Consider the following 19,299-nt stretch of genomic DNA (forward strand, 5'->3'; position numbering starts at 1 on the left):
AATGAGTTTGATTGACTTTGTAGGTTAAATACAGACTTGTGCAAGTATCGGCAAGTTAAAATGGAATAGACTTGGGATCTTATCTCTTGCCACCTTCATGAAAGCATAGAGGATTTCTTAGTTTTTGGTGGACGAATCTCCATCCGAGTGACATTCTTTTCGAGGAAATGTGGGATCTGATTTAATAGGGGATTAAGTCTCTCTTAACTGGAAGGATTTTCCTTAGAGTCAGGGCAGAACCGGGTTCTATGGAAAAATGACAATAGTCGCTACCTCGGGGGGGGGGGAGGGGGGGGGGGGGGGGGGGGGGTTGGGGGCGGGCTAGGACCGAGGTCAAGAAGGAACCTTTGGATCACGAGTAATGGTTCTTCAAGACTCTTATTAGAGACTGTTATTAGCACTGCTATACTTCCTCTATGACAGGTCCATAGCACTGTTCTACTTCCTCAATGACAGGTCTATAATCCGGTTACGAGATTGGAAGGTACGAGGCAGCAATCCCCCCCCCCCCCCCGACCTATGTCGGTATCTACTAGAAAATGGGTTTTTTATGAGGAGAATGTGGTTTCTTGGATCCTTACAAGGCATGGATGAGGACTGAAGAAAGGAGTGTGGATGAGTGTCCACCACAGTGGTACGTACGATAGCATATGCCAGTCATGGGTTCACGTAAGCGGGATGTACAAGGCTCTGCGGGCAATCACCTGCTTTTCAGTGTTGACCCTCCGAGTTTCAGCAGCTCCAGGTTGGATTACCCTTAGGAACTGTTAACTTATAAAAGATTAAATAACGCGATCTTCAACAAGCTTAAACTTTTGGAGGAATTAGTTGTTTTGACATGGTCTCACAGCAAAGGTCCTAGAGTTCAAAACTCCTTTACATTAAAATTCCACATGCCACATGTAGGACAATGTTAACTTATAAAAGATTGAATAGCGCTGTCTCCAACAAGCTTAAGCTTTTGGAACCCAGAGGGGGAGAGGGAATGCAATGAAAACAAAGCAATATGAAAGAGAATACTACATGAGAATATTTGGGCTGAGGGTCCCGGGTTTTAAGTCATGAAGTGATCCAACCCGGGGCCCCCAATGCCCAATGCAATTAATGGACTACCCTAAGTCACCATGAATATTGGTATTATAAATCAAAAATCAATTCACCTTATCCTATTTGAGCTTAATCAAAACATTGGATTACTCTTTGGCTAATATGAAGCTAGCTGATACGGCATTGGCTATCCTAGCATGCAATGAAATGACTACCTAATAGAAGAATGAGAAATACGTGAAAAGAGTGTAGTGGTTTGCCCTCGTTCTGTCCTAGTGCAAGACCTTCAAAGGAGATTGGCTTATTTTGCCAAAATCTTACCTTGAAGGGGAATGCACCAAGTTCTTGGCTCAAGGGGGCATCTATTGCATTTTCCAAGAGATCAAAGGGCAAGGGGAGAAATTAGTTTTTGTGGATGTGGGATTAACCCCACTGTTACTGGAATGGAGGGAAGTAATCTGATTGGTTAATATGAGAAAAATGTTTACTCTGTATAAAGAATTGGGCGGAAACAGAGTGATGAGAAACTTTAGAAACGGTTATTTATCGCTTCAAGGAATCCTATTTTTCAGTCGAAAAAGTAGCAGAAATCTTGGAAACGGACCTTAGCGGGTCACACAGCCGAACAAGATTTTTAAGATTTTTTTGGCTTTCGTCATTCTCCACCCCTAAAAGAGGGAAATCCCATTAAAGAATAGTTCCCGAACACGCCCTTAGTGGTTTGCCCTCGTTCTAGTCGGCCCAAGAACACCTAGGCTGTCATAGTGCAAGCCCTTCAAAGGAGATTGGCTTATTTTACCAAAATCTTACCATGAAGGGGAATGCACCAAGTTCTTGGCTCAAGGGGCCATCTATTGCATTTTCCAAGAGATCAAAGGGCACGGGGGAGATATTAGTTTTTGTGGATGTGGGATTAATCCCATTGTTACTGGAATGGAGGGAAGTAATCTGATTGGTTAATATGAGAAAAATGTTAATCCTCTGCATACGCAAACTCGTGCGCGTAAACATAAAAAAAAACTCGTGTGCGTACCCATCAAAAAAAAAAAAAAAAACTCGTGCGCCTAAACATATGCAGAGGTGGCTAGACTGGTGTGGCATTTTGGTATTTCTGGGAATTTTGGTTGTGATCGGGGCTCCATGTTAGGTGCAAAGGTGTTTACCCTAAGCATAGTGGTTGGTTCCATTATCGACTAAATTCGGGAATCCAGGTTTCAAAGAGGATCGAGGCCCAAACTTGGTCACTGTGCCAAAGGTCTATAAAGAGCATTAATCTTACTGAAAATAAATCTTCAACGTCGGAATTGCTACCACATGCTCTCGTCAGTGTGTTCTTTTTTCTTTTCTTTTTTAAAGGGGGCGGGGGGGGGGGGGGGGAGGGGTCTCGTCGGGGACCAAATATGGTGTCTACAGATCTCTACCTTTATTCATGTGATCCTTTATTCAGATAAAGGAAGGAGTTCATCGCCAAGGAGTTCTTGCAGACGATGGAGAATCCGTTAAAAAGGTCTTTCGGCATTTGCTAGCACCCTAATGATGAGGACAATCACAATGAAGTATCAACGACCATCAGGAAATACATCACAAAAATGAATGATATGGCCTCCCAATTACATGGAATAGACGTAAAGATTTCTTAGCGTTTCCTCGTTCATTTTATCATGACTTCTATGCATGCGCTGTTCGTGCCATTCAAGATCAATAACAAAAGGTAGAAAGAGAAGAAGCGGATGAGCGAGTTGATGGTCATATGATTCGTGTTGTTCACCGAAATTTGAAGCAAAGTTGATCACATTTAGCTCGATCTGGCAATATATTCGTTTAAAAAGTTGAAGTTATCTATCACCAGGGTTTTCCGTTTGAAACTATTGGAAAGTATTCTTTTGGCGTACATTATTAAACAGTAAGGTGGTTTTTTGAAAAATTTGATACCAGAAATAATTGTTTTATGATTTAGGTAAAGTACATGAAGTCTTTTGTAAAAACTGCTTGATTTTAAATCATAGAAGCTAATAAAACTTAATCATAGAAGCACATATTTTTTCCACCAATCATAATCGAATTTAGTGGGTGTTCTTTTCTTATATAATATAGCATGAAGAGTGGCAGCATCATTTGAGCCAATAAGACCCATTATCATTTGGTAGGCCTAGTGTTCACACAAGGTTGTGATGATTGGAATTTTTATCTCATCGATCACCACAAGATCATAATATGACATGTCTAGATCCATGCACGAGATCCATCAAATCGCTCAATTAAGGCCTGCAAATATCAACTATCCATTAATGAGGAAATTGTTCAAAGTTTTACATTTCAGTCCAAGGGTTAGAATTGTCCATTCTGGATGAATGCAGGCTTCTAAGCATACTCTCTTGGACCCAAAAAAATGATAAAAAAAAGGAAATGATATTTTACCCACCTTATACAGATAAAATCCCCACTTTAACGGTTTCTGTGAGAATGGTTCACTGCTTGAAGATAAATTCACCCCCTTTAATGTTTTTCTTTGCCTTTAAAACTTAACGAATAACGTTAAAGAGGGGGATTTTATCCATAGAGGGGGGGAAAAATCATTCCCCTAAAAAAAGGAAAAATCATTAGCTTTAAATAAGGCTAATATTGGCACTACCATGTTTTAGTAATTGCACAAACTCAACTTGTCTTTTCTTTTTTAATTGCCAACTGAGCTTTTTGGGAACTGTAACAACCTTTTAGCAGCTATTTAAATATTAAAAGACAAGATAAGTTGATGCAATTATCAAAACATGGTAGTGCTAATATCAGTAGCCTTAATTAATTATTCCACATTGCTTTGTACAATTGCATGCTTGAAAGAATTGCCATTTGTCCTTTTACCAACCTCCGTTACCTCTATGTCTCTTCTCCAATTATATTACTAATTGGATCTGCCACTGAATATATAAAATGGGTGAACAAATGCACTTTATTAAAGAAAAAAACCTTTATTGAGTTTTGCTACTATATCCCCGAAAGGTGGAGTAATGGGGATATAGGGCCACTAGATGTACGGTCCAAACATCAAACATATGATCATGTACATCCGAGATGTGCTGCCCTTACAGCATATGAAATTGAGTAATGCTAGGAAAACGAGAGTAGGACCTAGAAGGGGACCAAACAAATGGGATCTTGTCACAAAATCACAAGTGACGTGAGCACTCCTTAGATTCAGGAAAATCAACAAAATTTAAATTTTTTTTGCACACATGGCACATTTTGTTACGAATCTAAATCTGTTCGTAACGGATTTGATCTTCTCAGTGAGAAGATCAGTCTCTTGACCCACTTCGAGGGAAGAGTCGTTCCTCTCTGTGAAAACACAATTTCTGGAATAAATTCTGAGTGCATGTTTTATTGATGAACTACTTTAAATACAAGAAAAGAGCCATAAAACAGCCACAATTCACATCCCTATAAATTCTCAACTATCTCTTATCTTACTTTATAAGGATTTATCACTAGACTCCTAGATTTTTCTTAGACTAAGCTACCAATACTAGATAAACATAAAGACTCTAAATACTCCTAAAATGCATGCTGGAGCCACGTCACTATGCATGTATGCACGTATTGAATGAAGGTTATCCCGTTCCGGCAAGATCACTATGCGCAGCGGAATAAAAATCGCATAGAATTTTAAAATTTTCTTTTCTATCTTGCAATTGCCCAAGATCCTAGAGTCTAAATTAGTTAATTATGTTAATCAAACATAAAGAAATACCTCTTTGAAGAAGAAATCAAGAAACCACGCTGCTTGATCTACTCCCCTAATGGTTGTGGTCGTTCTGAACGCCGCAAACCCCGCAAGTTGAACCAATGATTTTTTTTTTCTTTGCTCGGACTATTGTGGATGTGAATAACTCTTGTTCACCTCTTTAAGGTCTGATATAGTCAGTACCTTTGTTGTAGAGAATAGAGAAATTGATTGGAAGCCTTTCTCTTTGAAATTATTTCAATTGGAAGAGAGAGATGGAAAATAATTTTTTCAAAGAGGGAAGCAAGGGGGAATGAATTTTGGAGTATTCCTCCTTCATAATTTCGTTCAGCCCTCTCTCCTTTATAGAAAATAGAGTTTTGGTTTCATAAATCATTGTTTCTCTCTCCCAATTCCTATCCAATTGAGAAACCAACTTGAATTGAGACTCCATGAGTGAATGAGACTCTCCCAAACCTCCAAGGCTGTATGGGGACACTCAAGATACATGGGAGAACGTGTATGGATGCCTCTCTCTTCAGCCCTTGCAGACTTATCTCATAAGAGTTGGTGTTGGAAACAAATTGCTTGCTTTATAGATCTTACAATTTAGCAATTCTTATCCAATAAGGAGTTTGAGTGCAACTCAAAGTCCTTGAGCAATTAGGACTCTTTTTCCTAGCTCTCCAACTAATTTAGGAGTGTTGTGGGCCACACAAACCTTATCCAAATGTGTAGTATTATCCCAATTCCCAATTCTGTTACAATTCCGCAACTTTTGCAAAACCGATTTGGGAATAACTATCCTCATTTGGATTACACATTATTATACTTATTATTAATCAAATTAATAATACATCATAACGTATAATGATTAAATAATTAATTAATTAATATAATTCGCATCCAATGGGAGTTATTTCGGTTACAATTTGTCTTCAAAAAATTCTCTTACTGTCTCTTGTTACTTACTTAACAAAGACATATATATATATATATATACTTAATTAATATCCACATTAATCTAACGGATCATATCCGTCTGTGCAATTACATAAAATGCGGAACCCTGATCCATTTAGATGTTACAGGGTCATTCGAGTTGTGAGTGGGATCGTCGCAGGGATCCGACGGTCGATCCTACAGAACCCTATGGTGGGCTCCACTGCGATCTCGCTCTGTAGTTAAACTACACTCGCATTAGGTCAGTGGCCTCCATCGAGACGTAACCCTGAAGATGACCGTCAGATCATCTTATCCCTAATCACATCATGTATGTGCAAGTCCTTTCCTCATAACTACATCTGTTGAGTTGAATCATACGGGAGGTGGACACCATTTACCCCCTTGGCCCACTCTTGGTATACCATTTTGGTCAAGAGGTGTTCGGCCTTCAAATGCATTTGTAAAATCCTTTGAAAACAATTCAATGTTTCATAAAACTTTCCGATAAACATTTTATCAAATCTGCCTGGCCAGGCTATTTAATAGGATTACCGCTCTGACAAAATTGTAGATGTCAATCCCTAAATTTTAGGGCGAAGAATCCCTTGTTGAGTATCACTATTGGTCTCGAGGGCTTGCTCTAGGATGTAGCTCTATCCGAATGTGACTCTAAAAAGGAATCACTATAAGATAGACTAAGACCCTAAAACGGGCCGACAGACCAATAAGATCCCTCTGATCTAAGGACTTGTAAAAGATCCTGTCTGGAAGAACAACTTTATACTTTCTTGTCCACAAGTTGTTCTTTATTTGATCCGGTTCGGTTGCACGATCCAATCGTCGCACCCACTCTTCTTGCTTAGGGTTCACTACCCTGATGAACGAGATAAGTCACCTCACGACACATGCATGTAGGCAAGACTGGTACTAGTTGTATACAGAAAGAGATGTCAAGTCTCTTTCCCAACTAAGAACTATTAAGGCTTGCATAGAACCGAGATGACATATCTCCTTGCTCCCTTGGATCTGTGAATCCTTTGAGCATGGCATTTCTACTACACTACCTAAAGACGAACATATGTCAATAAACAAGCACATCACACACATTCATTATTATAATTACCCGTTCATGTCATGAAATAAATCTTTATTAATTAGAAAATGTCATTCTACTTACTTTTCAGGGAATATACTCTAAAACGTATCACATTCTCATTGTAGGTCCCCTGCTCGGTGGTACTCCCGGTCTCCTAATCATTTTCCTACTAAATTCTTACTTTAAATATTAAAGCAAAGATTTATGTTTAACCCATTAGTCCTACTTGGAGTACAATCACTATCAGGAGCGATCCTAACAATAATTTTTGGGCCACTCTATGAATATCCAGCGGATTGTGGGTCATTCAGGTTTGGGACTCCTCAAGCATGGAATTCAGTACGGCTTTCAGAGTGATCGGGGCATTGAATTTTTGCACTAGTTGTGAAGAAATGAGACCTTGAAGTCTTAAAAAGTTCTACATTATAATTTTTCAACGTTACCACAGGGAGTTTTAACAAAACAGACTCCAAACCCATGCTGCTTATCTTTGAAACCCTTCATAAACCCAATTTGTTCGAGCCCATCACCATGAAAACCCAGCCCATTGACCATTAAGCTGCAACAAATCAGCTACAACCCCATTCGAGCAACCACTCTGACCCATGCAGTGGCCAAAGCTTCAAATAACCTGCAACAACCCTCTTTTCTACATCCTAACACCATTCAAACCTTTATAATCCAAATCCCTGCAACAAATTTCAGCCAAACTCACAGATATTGCCCAAATCTAACCCTCTTTTCCTTTGTCCATGCCTCATCACAGATCCAAGTCTCCATAAAAAATGCCCAAATCTCTGTAACAAAACCACCTTCACCACAAATGACCAAACCCACAAAATGATAAAAGAAGAACAGCCATTAAACCCAAACCCTTGACAAATTCCAATCAACCAATAAGCATATCAAAACCCTCAATTAACTTACCCCAAATCAGATCCAAAACCTCACGCCCTTCGTTCCTTCAAGCTAAAAAAACCCACCTTTTACATACCCTAACACAAACCCCCAAAATCGCCATTCGCCTCTATCCATGACTCGAACCCATTCTCTATCTCCCATAGACTCTTGACCCTTTATGAAAACTGCCATTAATGGCCACCAAACAGCTTGAACCAAACCCATAAAACCCTCTTCTCTGTTTTCTCTTCCTCCCTTCTCTGCTCTAAAGTGAGAGACGAGGGTATTTTTTGTCCCAAAAATATCAACCACGGTTAGTTTAGGACTTTCCGTCAGGTTAAACTGACGAACCGTCGACGGAGGGGGTCTACTTATAACAAAATGAAACCACAGGGTTTACTTCTAACTTTTTAAACATTAGGGGTTAAGTTGAATGTGTCAGAAACCACAGGGGGTCTAAGTGTTTCCCTTTTTTAATTTTTTTCCTTTTTAGAAAATTTTCCATTTTTTCTATTTTCTCGTCTTTTCACGAGATAAGGGTATATTGGTTTTCATGAGAGGGGAAAGAGCCGCCGATTGGAGCTTTGAAGTTCTAACCATATGAAAAGGATTCTTTGGTGAGCGTTTTAACAAGAGAATGGAATTTTGATGGAGTCTCTGGGCAAAATCTCGGACCTCCCGACTAACACAGGTTTTCAGAGCGGAAGCTATAAGTTAGGTGGAACTAGGGCAGAGGCACATATAGCATGAGGGGAGCCATGGCCCCCAAAAGACTTACAAAATCCCTTTTATGTTGCATGGCTGCATAAGCATTCTTAGCTACTTTAGTGGCCACGGCCCCTTAGTGATCAATGAAGGCAAGTGTAAATTAGCCCCTGCACCCCGTCCCCCGGTGTAAATTCCTGGCTCTGCCATTGGGTGGGACTAATGTGTTACTCCCCAAATCTTCTGGAGTTCCCCAAAGTCCAACGTGGCCAACTCCCCAAATTACAAGCTCTAAATGTAAAGAGGTTCAAAATATGAGATTGTTTCACCTCTGTGTGGTCCAAAAATCAGTCTTTCACCTTTTTGTGAAGGTTGAGATTGAAAACAAGCATTTTGGAAGGATTAATCTCTATAGGGAATTAGAACTCACCCCTAAAAGCTAGCTGTTAGAGAGAGGGTGCCCATTCCCTTATAACCAATCCCATCCATCTCACTTTACGGATGTGGGACTATTTTGCTTTTGCGTGGAACCCCAACAATCTCCCCCTCCACGCGGAATCAACGTGGACCTTCTTGCCCCTCCGCGTGGCGGCAACGTGGGAGCCACGAGATACTACACCAGGGTTTCTGAGATCTTCCCCGAGGGACATTCCTACCCTCGGAGGCAAACCAGGGTTACCTCGCCCTTCGCTCTGATACCATTTGTAGGGAATCAATCCGGGTACAACTCGCCCCTAAAAGCTAGCTATTAGAGGGAGGGTGCCCATTCCTTTATAACCCATCCCCATCCATCTTACTTTACCGATGTGGGACTATTTTGCTTTGTGTGGAACCCCAACAATCTCAGCCTTTTACAAAAAGGTGAAAGGCTAATTCTTGGGTGGTCACTCACTTAGCTGCGACAGAGATGAAACAACCTCTCAAAATATTAGGTTGTTTTTGGCAATCAATTTTTTATAGTGCTTGTAGTCTTTTCTGGTGTGGTGAATAAGAAAAAAATAGCATTCGTTAAACTCAACCAGTTTCTGTTTCTAAAAATCTCCTTTTGAGAGACAAAAGGTGATGAAATCTTGAAGCAAAGTGAAGTCTCTTACGACGATTCTATTCCACCTATTTTGCACACTCCCAAGGTTGGAGAATGAGAAGCATTATCAAAGGGCCCTTAGTTTTCTTTATATTTTCAACTATGCTCTGTTTGGTTGCTTATTTTTGAGAAAAATATGGGGGAATGATCTTCTCCTAATTTGCCGAACCTTGTTTGGTCGTTATTTTAGCAATTTTGGGGTCTTTGACCACCGGGGTTGTCGGGAGCCGGTCGGGTGATGTGGCGCCCTCTAAATTCGCTCGCCAAATTTTACCAAAATGAAGAAATTTTAGGAGAAAATCTCGGGGTGATAGATTTGAGAAGACGTTGGGAGATCTCTCACAAATCTTCAAGCAACCAAACAACCTTCCCTATATCCACCACTAATCTCCCCGTTGACTTCTTTTTCTCCTAATCTCCCACCCATCCACAAGCAACCAAACATAGCATTATAGTTTGAAAACTGAACTGTGCTCCAGACTCACTTGGGTTGGCTTTTGACCCAGTCATTAACCTGTTGATAAGAAATAGGTTTTTTTGGCAAAACAAATCTTCTATTTTGCTTCATTTGCAAAAGAGCACTGCTAGGAAAACGGGAATCCGATTTGTGAATAAAAACGGGCATCACTCCACGTCCACTAAATGACAAAATAAGGGAACTCAAATCCCAAAAAAGCAATAAATATATGTTGAAAGGTCAAATCAACAGCCACATCACTCCCGCTTTTATTTCCCACATGGAATCCGTTTTCAAAGTGCTTTCCTTTGCAAAAACAGCCTTCCAGTTTGCCAATTTACAAATAGAGTCATCATTGAGTGAATTTTGAAAATCTAGTTATGCCATCAATTTGTGACCAAATTACCAGTGGCAGATTTTTTTACTCATAAAAAGTCCAAAATATCCTTATATGTGAAAAGATGAAGATTACCTTGTAAAAACACCAAACTACCTGTGAGGCTTAGTAATATGTTATGATAGGGTGGGTCCCACCAACTAAAATCAAAACCATATCGGCTGGGGTCCACCATTTTACCTCATTTTTTGATGGGGTAGGTTCCGCGATCTCCACCCAAGTCCATGCATAGGGTGGGGCTCACTATTTTACACCTCATGTGTTGATCAAGTGGAGCACATTATTATACACCCATGCATAGCATGGGCCAAGAATGCTAGCATATGTAGACATGATATTCCCATGCCCTATCAAAATATATCACTAAGCTTCATGGTTATTTTAGTCTTTTACAAGGCAATTTTTGTCTTTAACATATAAGGACATTTGGGTCTTTCTATGAGTAAAAAAATCTAACATGGGTATTTTGGTCACAAATTGATGGGACAACGATATTTGACTATTTGTAAATTGTCAAACTAGAAGACTGTTTTAAAATCTGTTGACTCACGCTAGACAAAAACCCGTGGGGTGAATGGATAACCTTTACACGTTTCTACTTTAACTTTAAAAGTTGTTACTCTGAGGACGCCATCAATAAGTGATCCAGTCTGAAGACCTGGAACTACCTTGTTGCGTAGTAGCAAAGGCAAAGTAGACAATAAATAAGAAAAAGGTCATTCGATCATCGTCGTAGGAAATACAATACTTTAATCATCGTTGAAGGGGATGATAATTGCTTCTATCCCGTCGAAGTTGAGTTTTGAAGAGTGAAACTGTAAAATACTCATGCATGGAGTAATCCGAACAACCCAAAAGTTCTCAAAAAACTACAAAAGCTAAAGGCCAAGTTTCATTCATTAATTCAAAGAGTCCATCACAATTCTCTGATAAAATCTATCTGTAAGTAAAAGAAATACTAAAAGCTAACTTAAGACCTAAGAATCTAATCTCAGCTGTCCATCTAAAGTAACTTAAATAAGAGCTAAAAACTTGACTAAAATAAACCTAAAATAAAATCCCATAATAGACATAATAGACATATATGACGTCCATAAATCGGTCATATCTTCCTCAAATCATGTCCAAATCGTGTGATCTTGGGCTTGATAGATAGGTAATCCAAAAACCATTCTAATGTTACTAAAATCAATCCAAAAAAGACAAGATTTGATGCTTATAAAGTAGGATACAAATAAGATGACTAAAATAGAAGTTGAAGAATAAGTGATATGTTTCACGCCCCACATTTTTGGCAGTTTTCGTCGGCATTATTCTCCCCTTGTTCAAGAAAACTCGTCCTTGAGTTTTGAACAATCAAAGAACTAATCAACTTAAACTTTCGAAGATCAAACCTTTTTTCATAATTTCCAAGATTAAGAGGTAATATGTCATGATCATGAACATGCTTGAATTCGTAAATATCAGGTGCAAGCTTCAATGTAGGATGTAATAAAAATATATTGATAGAAATTGATGTAATATTTTTCCATTCACCCATCATTTTAATCTCTATTGATTCATCTAATTTACTGTTAGATCCAATTTCTTTTGGTTCTTTGTTCATGTTTTTATAGTGCACTTCAACTATCACTTGAACTGGATTATTAGTCACTTATTCACCATCAAAAGCCAATAGCTCATTACCTGGAATTTTAGCAATAATTGAATATTCGTTATTTAAATATTCATCATATGTTAGTGATAACTCTCAATTTATGATTTCTTGCTCTAAATAATAATAAAATGATTTCAAGTCCAATGTTACCTCGCATTCTTGACGTTTAACAACTCTCTTTTGAAATGTTCGAAGATACTCTTTAGCCATCAGAGATCCATGCAAACGTCGCTACTAAACATCTTCTTTAACTTAAAGAAAGAATATGCTATGATACCGAGTAATGCAGTCTGAAAACCTGAAACTACTTTGTTGCCTACCAACGAAGGCAAAATAGATAAAATAAAGAAGAAATGGTCCTTCGATCACCGTCGTAGGGAATATACTACTTCAATCATTGTCGAAGGGGATGGTATTTACTTCGATCCCGTTGAAGCCAAATTTCTCATAGCGAAAGTGGAAAATACTCCTACAAAGGTTAATCCTACCAAACCAAAAGTTCTCAAAGAACTAAAAAGCCTAAAGACCAAGTTTCATTCAGTAATTCAAAGAAGTCAATTATAATTCTTTGGTACCATCTATTTATAAGTAAAAAAAAAGTGGAATGATATTTCCCCCCCCTACAAAGAAGTCAATTAACCTTTGTGGAATGATACTCCTACAAAGGTTAATCCTACCAAACCAAAAGTTCTCAAAGAACTAAAAAGCCTAAAGACCAAGTTTCATTCAGTAATTCAAAGAAGTCAATTATAATTCTTTGGTACCATCTATTTATAAGTAAAAAAAAAGTGGAATGATATTTCCCCCCCTCTGACGGATAAAATCCCCCCCTTTAACATTATTCGTTAAGTTTTAAAGGCAAAGAAATTTTTTAAAGGGGGTGAATTTATCCTCAAGCAGTGAACCATTCTCACAGAAACTGTTAAAGGGGGGGGGGGGGGGGGGGATTTTATCCGTTTAAGGGGGGAATATCATTTCCCAAAAAAAAAAATCATAAAATCTAACTTAAAACTTAAGCAACTAATCTCAGCCGTCCATCTAAAGTAACCTCAATAAAAATTAAAAACTTGACTATAATAATCCTAAAATAGAAACCCCATAATAGGAATATATTACATTTGTAGATAGGCTATAACTTCCTCAAATCATGTCCAAATTACATGATCTTGGCCTCATTAGATAGGTAATAGAAAAACCTTTATAATGACACTAAAATCAAGCAAAACAGACAAGATTTGATGCCTGAAAAAGTAGGGTAGAATTAAGATGACAAAAATAGAAGTTAAAGAATAAGAGACTTTTTCCACGCGCGAACGTTTTTTGTGGTGTTTGACTGCATTAACATGTAATCAGAAAAGCAATTAATAAATGTGGATTGCCATTATCAAAACAAAGACTGTTTTGTAGATTTTACGATGATGACCTTTCGAAGCTTTTATGTTTTTAATTGTCTTAGCTATGCCTTTTATATTATCTTTTTATCTTACTTTATTATTATTTAGGTCACTTTCCTTTGTGGTTTTTTCTTTCTAGTTTTTCTTAGATGGTCTATTAATATTTTATTTTTAACATTTCATTTAATAAATAATATTAAAAATTATTACCCAACACCGAACCTGACTCTCCCAGTCACAAGTTTGAGTTGAAATAGTGGATTGAGACTCATTCCCTTGTTTTGACTATTGCACACCTCACTTTTACATAATACTTCTGCCATGAGTTGATTAACAGATAGAAGAGGTAAAAAACTAAAAAATGAAATATGGAGTGCCAATATTAGAAGAACGGAGTGAGTCTGGATATTATAAGCAGCCTAAAATTGAAATATGGAGTGCTACTATTAAAAGAAGGGAATGAGTCTCATATTAAAAGAAGTATATTACGTAAAAGTTAGGAGTGCCATAATCAAAACAAGGGAGGGACGTTATTATTTATCTTTTGAATTTATGTAGCTCAGACAAAGAAATAGAGAAATGATATCTGCACAACCATGTTTTATAATTGAAGAAACCCAGCTTGTCTTATCCATGTTTTAATTGGTTTTAGAGCTTTTTGGGAACTGACTAATGACCTTTGACAGCTCTTTAAATAATAGAAGACAATATGAATTAGTATGAATATAAAAATATGATTGTGTTGATATCATTGCACATGTCTTTTAGACTTTTAGTTTGACAAATATGAGGGTTATTCCGAGTAAATGAATAGGAAAAGGATGGCGGGGGTATTTCGAAAAAAGGACTAGAAAAAGGAATGGCGGGGGCCCAAAAAATTCAAAATTTCAGGGACCACCCTCAGCTTAAGATGGAATTTTTTTTCGTGAGTAAAAGAGAACCCTAAACCCTAAAAATGCAAATCTTGGAATATTTTTGTCTTTATTACTTTGATTGATTTCCCCGGCCTAGATCTTTAAACCTAGAACAACCCATCTCTCCCCTTTGATTTATTCTTCATCAACCCTACCAAAGAAACAAAAGGAGCAAAAGAAAACGAGGAAAATAGCAAAAGTCAGAGCTTCTCCCTTTCTCAATCAGGTTTTTTTATTCTTCTTTTGTTTTTTTTATCTGTGAATGCTCGTAGAATCGAAACTACACGATACCCATAACAGATCTGTAATGTTTCTTGAATTTTATTTGGTAAGATATAAAAGAAATTCATTCCGCCCACTTGTTTTTTTTTTCTTTCAAGAAGCCCTAGAAAGGGAAAACCCTAAAATATTTTGTACAAATAATCTCAACTTCACAATACTGAATCTTATTTTGTGAAAAGAAAAAACAAATAGTATCAAAAACCCATCTCGTTGTTTCATTTTTTTTTTTTTTCACAAATTGGTCCAAGAATGATTAATTGAATTGGGTCTCTGTTTTACTCTGTTTTCTAATTTCTTTTATGGTATTTTCGCCCTCCAGCTTCTCATATGAGTAGAAATCTCATCCCATCTTGTCATTTATTTATTTTTTCCAATCTGTACATGAAAAACTAAGGCCTTGTTTGGATTGCAGGAATTTTCTTGAAAAGTTTGGAAAAGAAATGTTTTCCCCATTTTCTATTGTTTGATTACAATTGAATAAAGTTATCTTGAGCCATTGTAGTTTACCTTTTATTTACAGTGACTTTTAATTTAAGGAAATGTCATCAGCACAACCTTCTTTTGATATTTGCTCAATCCCATCTTTCTTTTCTTCTTTAATTGGCTGGTGAGGGTTTTTCTTTTCTTTTTTGGAAGTGTAATAACCTTTTGACAGCTCTTTAAACACTAAAAGACAAGATGGGTTACCGAAAATATCAAAATGTGGTTCTGCTGATATCATTTCCCTTAATTTATAATGATATCTCTCTGAATAAGCTATAACCATATCATTTTCCTCTAAATTGTGGAAATGAAAAATTTTTCCTAAGAAAAAATTCTGTTAAAAATATTTTTCTTACAATCCAAACAGGGCCTTGAATTCGTTCTCTGTTTCTCTGTTTTTTTATCATTTCTTTGATAGTATTTTCTGGCTGTAGCTTCTCAAATGGGTAGAAATCTCAGCCCAATGCTTAGACAAGAGCTCGCAAACCTTGACAAAGATGCGGACAGTCGTAGATCTGCCATGAAAGCATTGAAGTCCTATGTTAAAGACCTTGACAAGAAGGCAATCCCTCACTTTCTAGCCCAAGTCTCTGAAAGAAAAGAACCCGGTTCGTCTTCTGGTGAATACACCATCTCTCTCTACGAAGTCCTTGCTCGAGTTCACGGTCGGAACATAATTCCTCAAATTGATAACATCATGTCAACTATTGTTAATACCTTAACATCGAGCGCTGGTTCGTTCCCACTCCACCAAGCTTGCTCGAAAGTGGTCCCTGCCATTGCAAGATATGGGATTGATCCTTCCACGCCCGACCATGAAAAGGCTAAGATAATAGACTCGCTTTGTAAGCCTTTGTCCGATATCATGTTGGGTTCTTTAGACAGTGTCTCTTCGGGGGCTGCATTGTGCTTGACCGCACTTGTTGAGTCAGACAACTGGCGGTTTGCGTCTAAGGAAATGGTGAATGAGGTCTGCCTAAGAGTTACGGGCGCTTTGGAGGAAAGTTTAACGCAGACTAACTGTCATATGGGCTTAGCGATGGCTCTAGCTAAGCATAATAGCCTAATTGTTGAGGCTTATGCAAGGTTGTTAATTCAATCTGGTTTACAGATTCTAAAAGTTGGGGAAGGGAATTCGCAGAAGAGGTTTTCGGCTATTCAGATGATAAATTTCTTGATGAAGTGTGTGGATTCAAGGAGTATTTTCTCGGAGCTTGCAATGGTTGTTGATATGATGGAGAGATGCCATTCAGACCAAATGCCATTTGTTAGAGGGGCAGCCCTTGAGGCATTGCAGACCGCAAAGACAATAGTTGCAGAGAAGGGGTCGAAATTTGAGAATGGAAGTTCGATGTCTAGTTCGAATTTTAGTAGGAGAAGGAATTTAGGGGGTGTTAGAAATAATTCAAGGTCGCCTAGATTTTCATCACCCGAGTCTCAAACAGTTGATTCTTTCATGGGATATGATTCTTTGGCTGAGTCACCATTGTCAATGGGGCAGGCTTCCTGTAACTTTGAATATCGTAGGCCTACTATTAGGAAGCTTTGGAAGAATGAAAATGGTGTTGTGGATGTATCATTGGAGGATGGTATATACTCAGAAGTTAGGAACTGCTCAAAAGCGCATTTTGAGAAGCTTCGGAATGGTGAACTAAGTGATGCTGAAAGAGATTGCTTGGAGGCATTTTCTGGATTTGCAAGCCCTGCGAACACTTTAATGCGAAGTGCTACTCCCAGTCCTCAGGTATGTCAATTTGAGTATCCTGTTAATCTTTTTTCTTTTAACAAAAGATAAATACTAACTTCATTTATCGTTCATAAGTTATGTTTTGTTTTTTCTTTTTCTTCTGTATTTCATATGTGTGAAGAAGATATTATTTTAGAAAAAATTTATAGTTTTTGTTCGCCTATGGAGGCCAGCAATGCCCCACCACGATCCTACCGTTTTGATGTGGGTGTTGAATGCATGTTGGATACATGTCTAAACAGGCATCTGGAGCAAACCTATATTTGGATTTTCTTTGTTTTTTTTTTCCATTATATTGTTATACTAGTTTTCATAACAATTTTTTGTATATAGTCATATATTAAGGGAAATGATTTCTGTGCTCCAGTGCTTTGATAAACATGAGCTCCACCTGTTTGTCGTGTAGTATTTAAAGGGATGTTAGAGGATATTACAGTTCTCAAAAAGCTCTTAAAACCCTTTAAATACTACACGACAAACAAGTGAGCGCATGTTTATCAAAGCATTGGATGTATGCTAACATTTATATATTAGATTTTACCTATTCTGACATGATGTGGTGTCTGTTGTCATCGTGTCTGGCATTGAGAGGGGAGGGGGGGGGGGGGTTTGAGAGGTACTGGATAGCTTCTATTTAATGGTTCATTAGTTTGTTTGTGGGTCTAAGGTAGTATTATGGGGTTGGCAGTTTGGCATTTCAGAGGCTGTGCTGTCATAGAGAAACCAATTTACTGCTTAATTACCTTTTGTTAAATTTTCTTTTTCATTGACATTTGTCTGAAAGTTTACTTTTATTAACCTGGCCTCTCATATCTAAGCTTTACAATCGTATGCCATCGTTTGATATGGACACAAAACATAAACTGTATTGATGTTCATATTGCTATTTCAGAGACCAAAGTCACCACTTAACATTGACAATATTGGGATCTTCACAACTCCTAGGAAGCTCATTCTGTCTCTTCAAGATCCAGATGATGTCGATTCCAACTCTGAGAAACAAACCAGGAAAATGAGAAGGTCAGTATTCCGTGAAGAGGGATGGAGCCCAACAAGAGAAATGAATGGAAATGTTTTTTCGCATAACATGAACAATGAGGTTGAAGACAACAAGAATTCTAAAAGGCCAAATAACGCAACCTCAAAGAACATAGTTCGGAATGCTCAGCTCGATTCAAGCCTATCTGAGTCAGTGTCATCAACGGATGATATCTCTGCTGTTGCTAACAGCAGAGTGACATTTGAAGGGTGCGATGGAGAAAAGAACGGGGTTCAAAATGTAGGCCTGAAAAGGAGAAGCTTGGGGAAGGCTTCACTTGGTTTGATTTGTGGTCTTTCCTTGATTCTTTTTGCAGCCATCTTCTCTGCACTGTTGATTGATGATGGAGAAAGGAGCTTTAATCTGGTTCCTACCTAGATTACTATTTCTCGTAGTAATTGTGACCAATATTAAATTATGGTTGCACACTCGTGCCATTTCTGTTGTAAGATGAATTTTCTAACAGTCATTGATGGGTGAACTTTGATGTTTCTGGTATGAATATTCTAATGCAATCACGTGAATATCGACAAAAATGTCATCTTTGACAACTAAAGAATGGTAAGCAAGATCTTGAGTATATTATGAGCCAAAAAAGTCAATAAAGAAGGAAATTTATTTTATCCCTAAGGTCCTCAATTCAAAGTCCAACTAGATTCAAACTAAGCAGTTTGTGTGCTGCTGTCGATGTCAGATCATCAGCTATGCATTAATCCTTTTAGAACTCTATGATATCATTTGTAGTAAAACTCCTCCCCTACAGTAGAAATCCTTGGTAACTTTTGGGAGCACAATAATTTAACTCTCAAGAGATAGAGGAAGCTTTGGTAAAAATTTTGGATTATCTTTGTTGATTGTTGGTTTCAACATATTTGATTCTATATCAAAATGAACTTATGCTTTTCTTTCTTATTTAATATTTTTTTGATTCTTTTCATTATATGCTGGTTGCTATTTTGATTTATCTTTCTTATTTAGTTCAATAAAATTGTTTTTTTTCCAAATTGAAAAAGATGAGAATCATAAATCATAAGAACCACAACACACTGAAAGAGTACATGGTTTGAATATCCAGTTTCTTTATGATCAGCCTCTGCGTCTACAAATTATAGAAAGGAAAACACACTTCCAAAATGGGATTTCGTTTGGAAAATAAAGACAGAAGTGGAATTGACCGACGATTTGGTCACTTCCACTGTGATCTTTGCATTCCATGGTGATTCGAGCTCACTTCCTTGTCTTCTTGCACGTGTCACAACATAAGGTTTTGTCTTTATTTTTCAAACGAAATCCCATTTTGCTAGCAGCCTTCTTATGGAAAACCCAAGGCATTCTCTGCTCTGATATGATTTAAAGGTTTGGATTATGCAGACACTTCTTCAGGACCCATGGAATCTGGTTTTTTAGCATGGTTGATGGACCTATACTTATAAA

At 37.7% G+C, this 19,299-nt stretch overlaps 1 protein-coding gene across 3 annotated transcripts; it reads left to right on the forward strand.

The window, feature by feature from the left end:
* Positions 1-14,295: 14,295 nt before the first annotated feature.
* LOC143854639 (ARM repeat superfamily protein) lies at positions 14,296-18,485 on the forward strand. 3 transcript variants are annotated; one of them, XM_077364692.1, is made up of 3 exons: positions 14,296-14,540; positions 15,498-16,823; positions 17,719-18,485. In XM_077364692.1, exons 2-3 carry the CDS (start codon positions 15,522-15,524, stop codon positions 18,241-18,243), a joined length of 1,827 nt encoding a protein of 608 aa, XP_077220807.1. In that variant the 5' UTR covers positions 14,296-14,540; positions 15,498-15,521; the 3' UTR covers positions 18,244-18,485. The 3 variants fall into 3 exon arrangements, with proteins under 3 accessions (XP_077220807.1, XP_077220806.1, XP_077220808.1); XM_077364691.1 differs by having other exon boundaries at positions 15,514-16,823; XM_077364693.1 differs by having other exon boundaries at positions 14,296-14,513; positions 15,514-16,823.
* Positions 18,486-19,299: the final 814 nt, after the last annotated feature.

The sequence above is a fragment of the Tasmannia lanceolata genome, unplaced genomic scaffold (assembly GCF_043159265.1).
Source record: "Tasmannia lanceolata isolate RefF3 unplaced genomic scaffold, GAP_Taslan_0.1 ptg000020l, whole genome shotgun sequence".
Taxonomy (NCBI): domain Eukaryota; kingdom Viridiplantae; phylum Streptophyta; class Magnoliopsida; order Canellales; family Winteraceae; genus Tasmannia; species Tasmannia lanceolata.

Coding starts and splice junctions, on each gene's coding strand:
- LOC143854639 (XM_077364692.1), top strand. CDS start 15,522: ATGGGTAGAAATCTCAGCCCAATGCTTAGACAAGAGCTCGCAAACCTT. Junction 16,824..17,718: donor GTGCTACTCCCAGTCCTCAG/GTATGTCAATTT, acceptor TTGCTATTTCAG/AGACCAAAGTCACCACTTAA.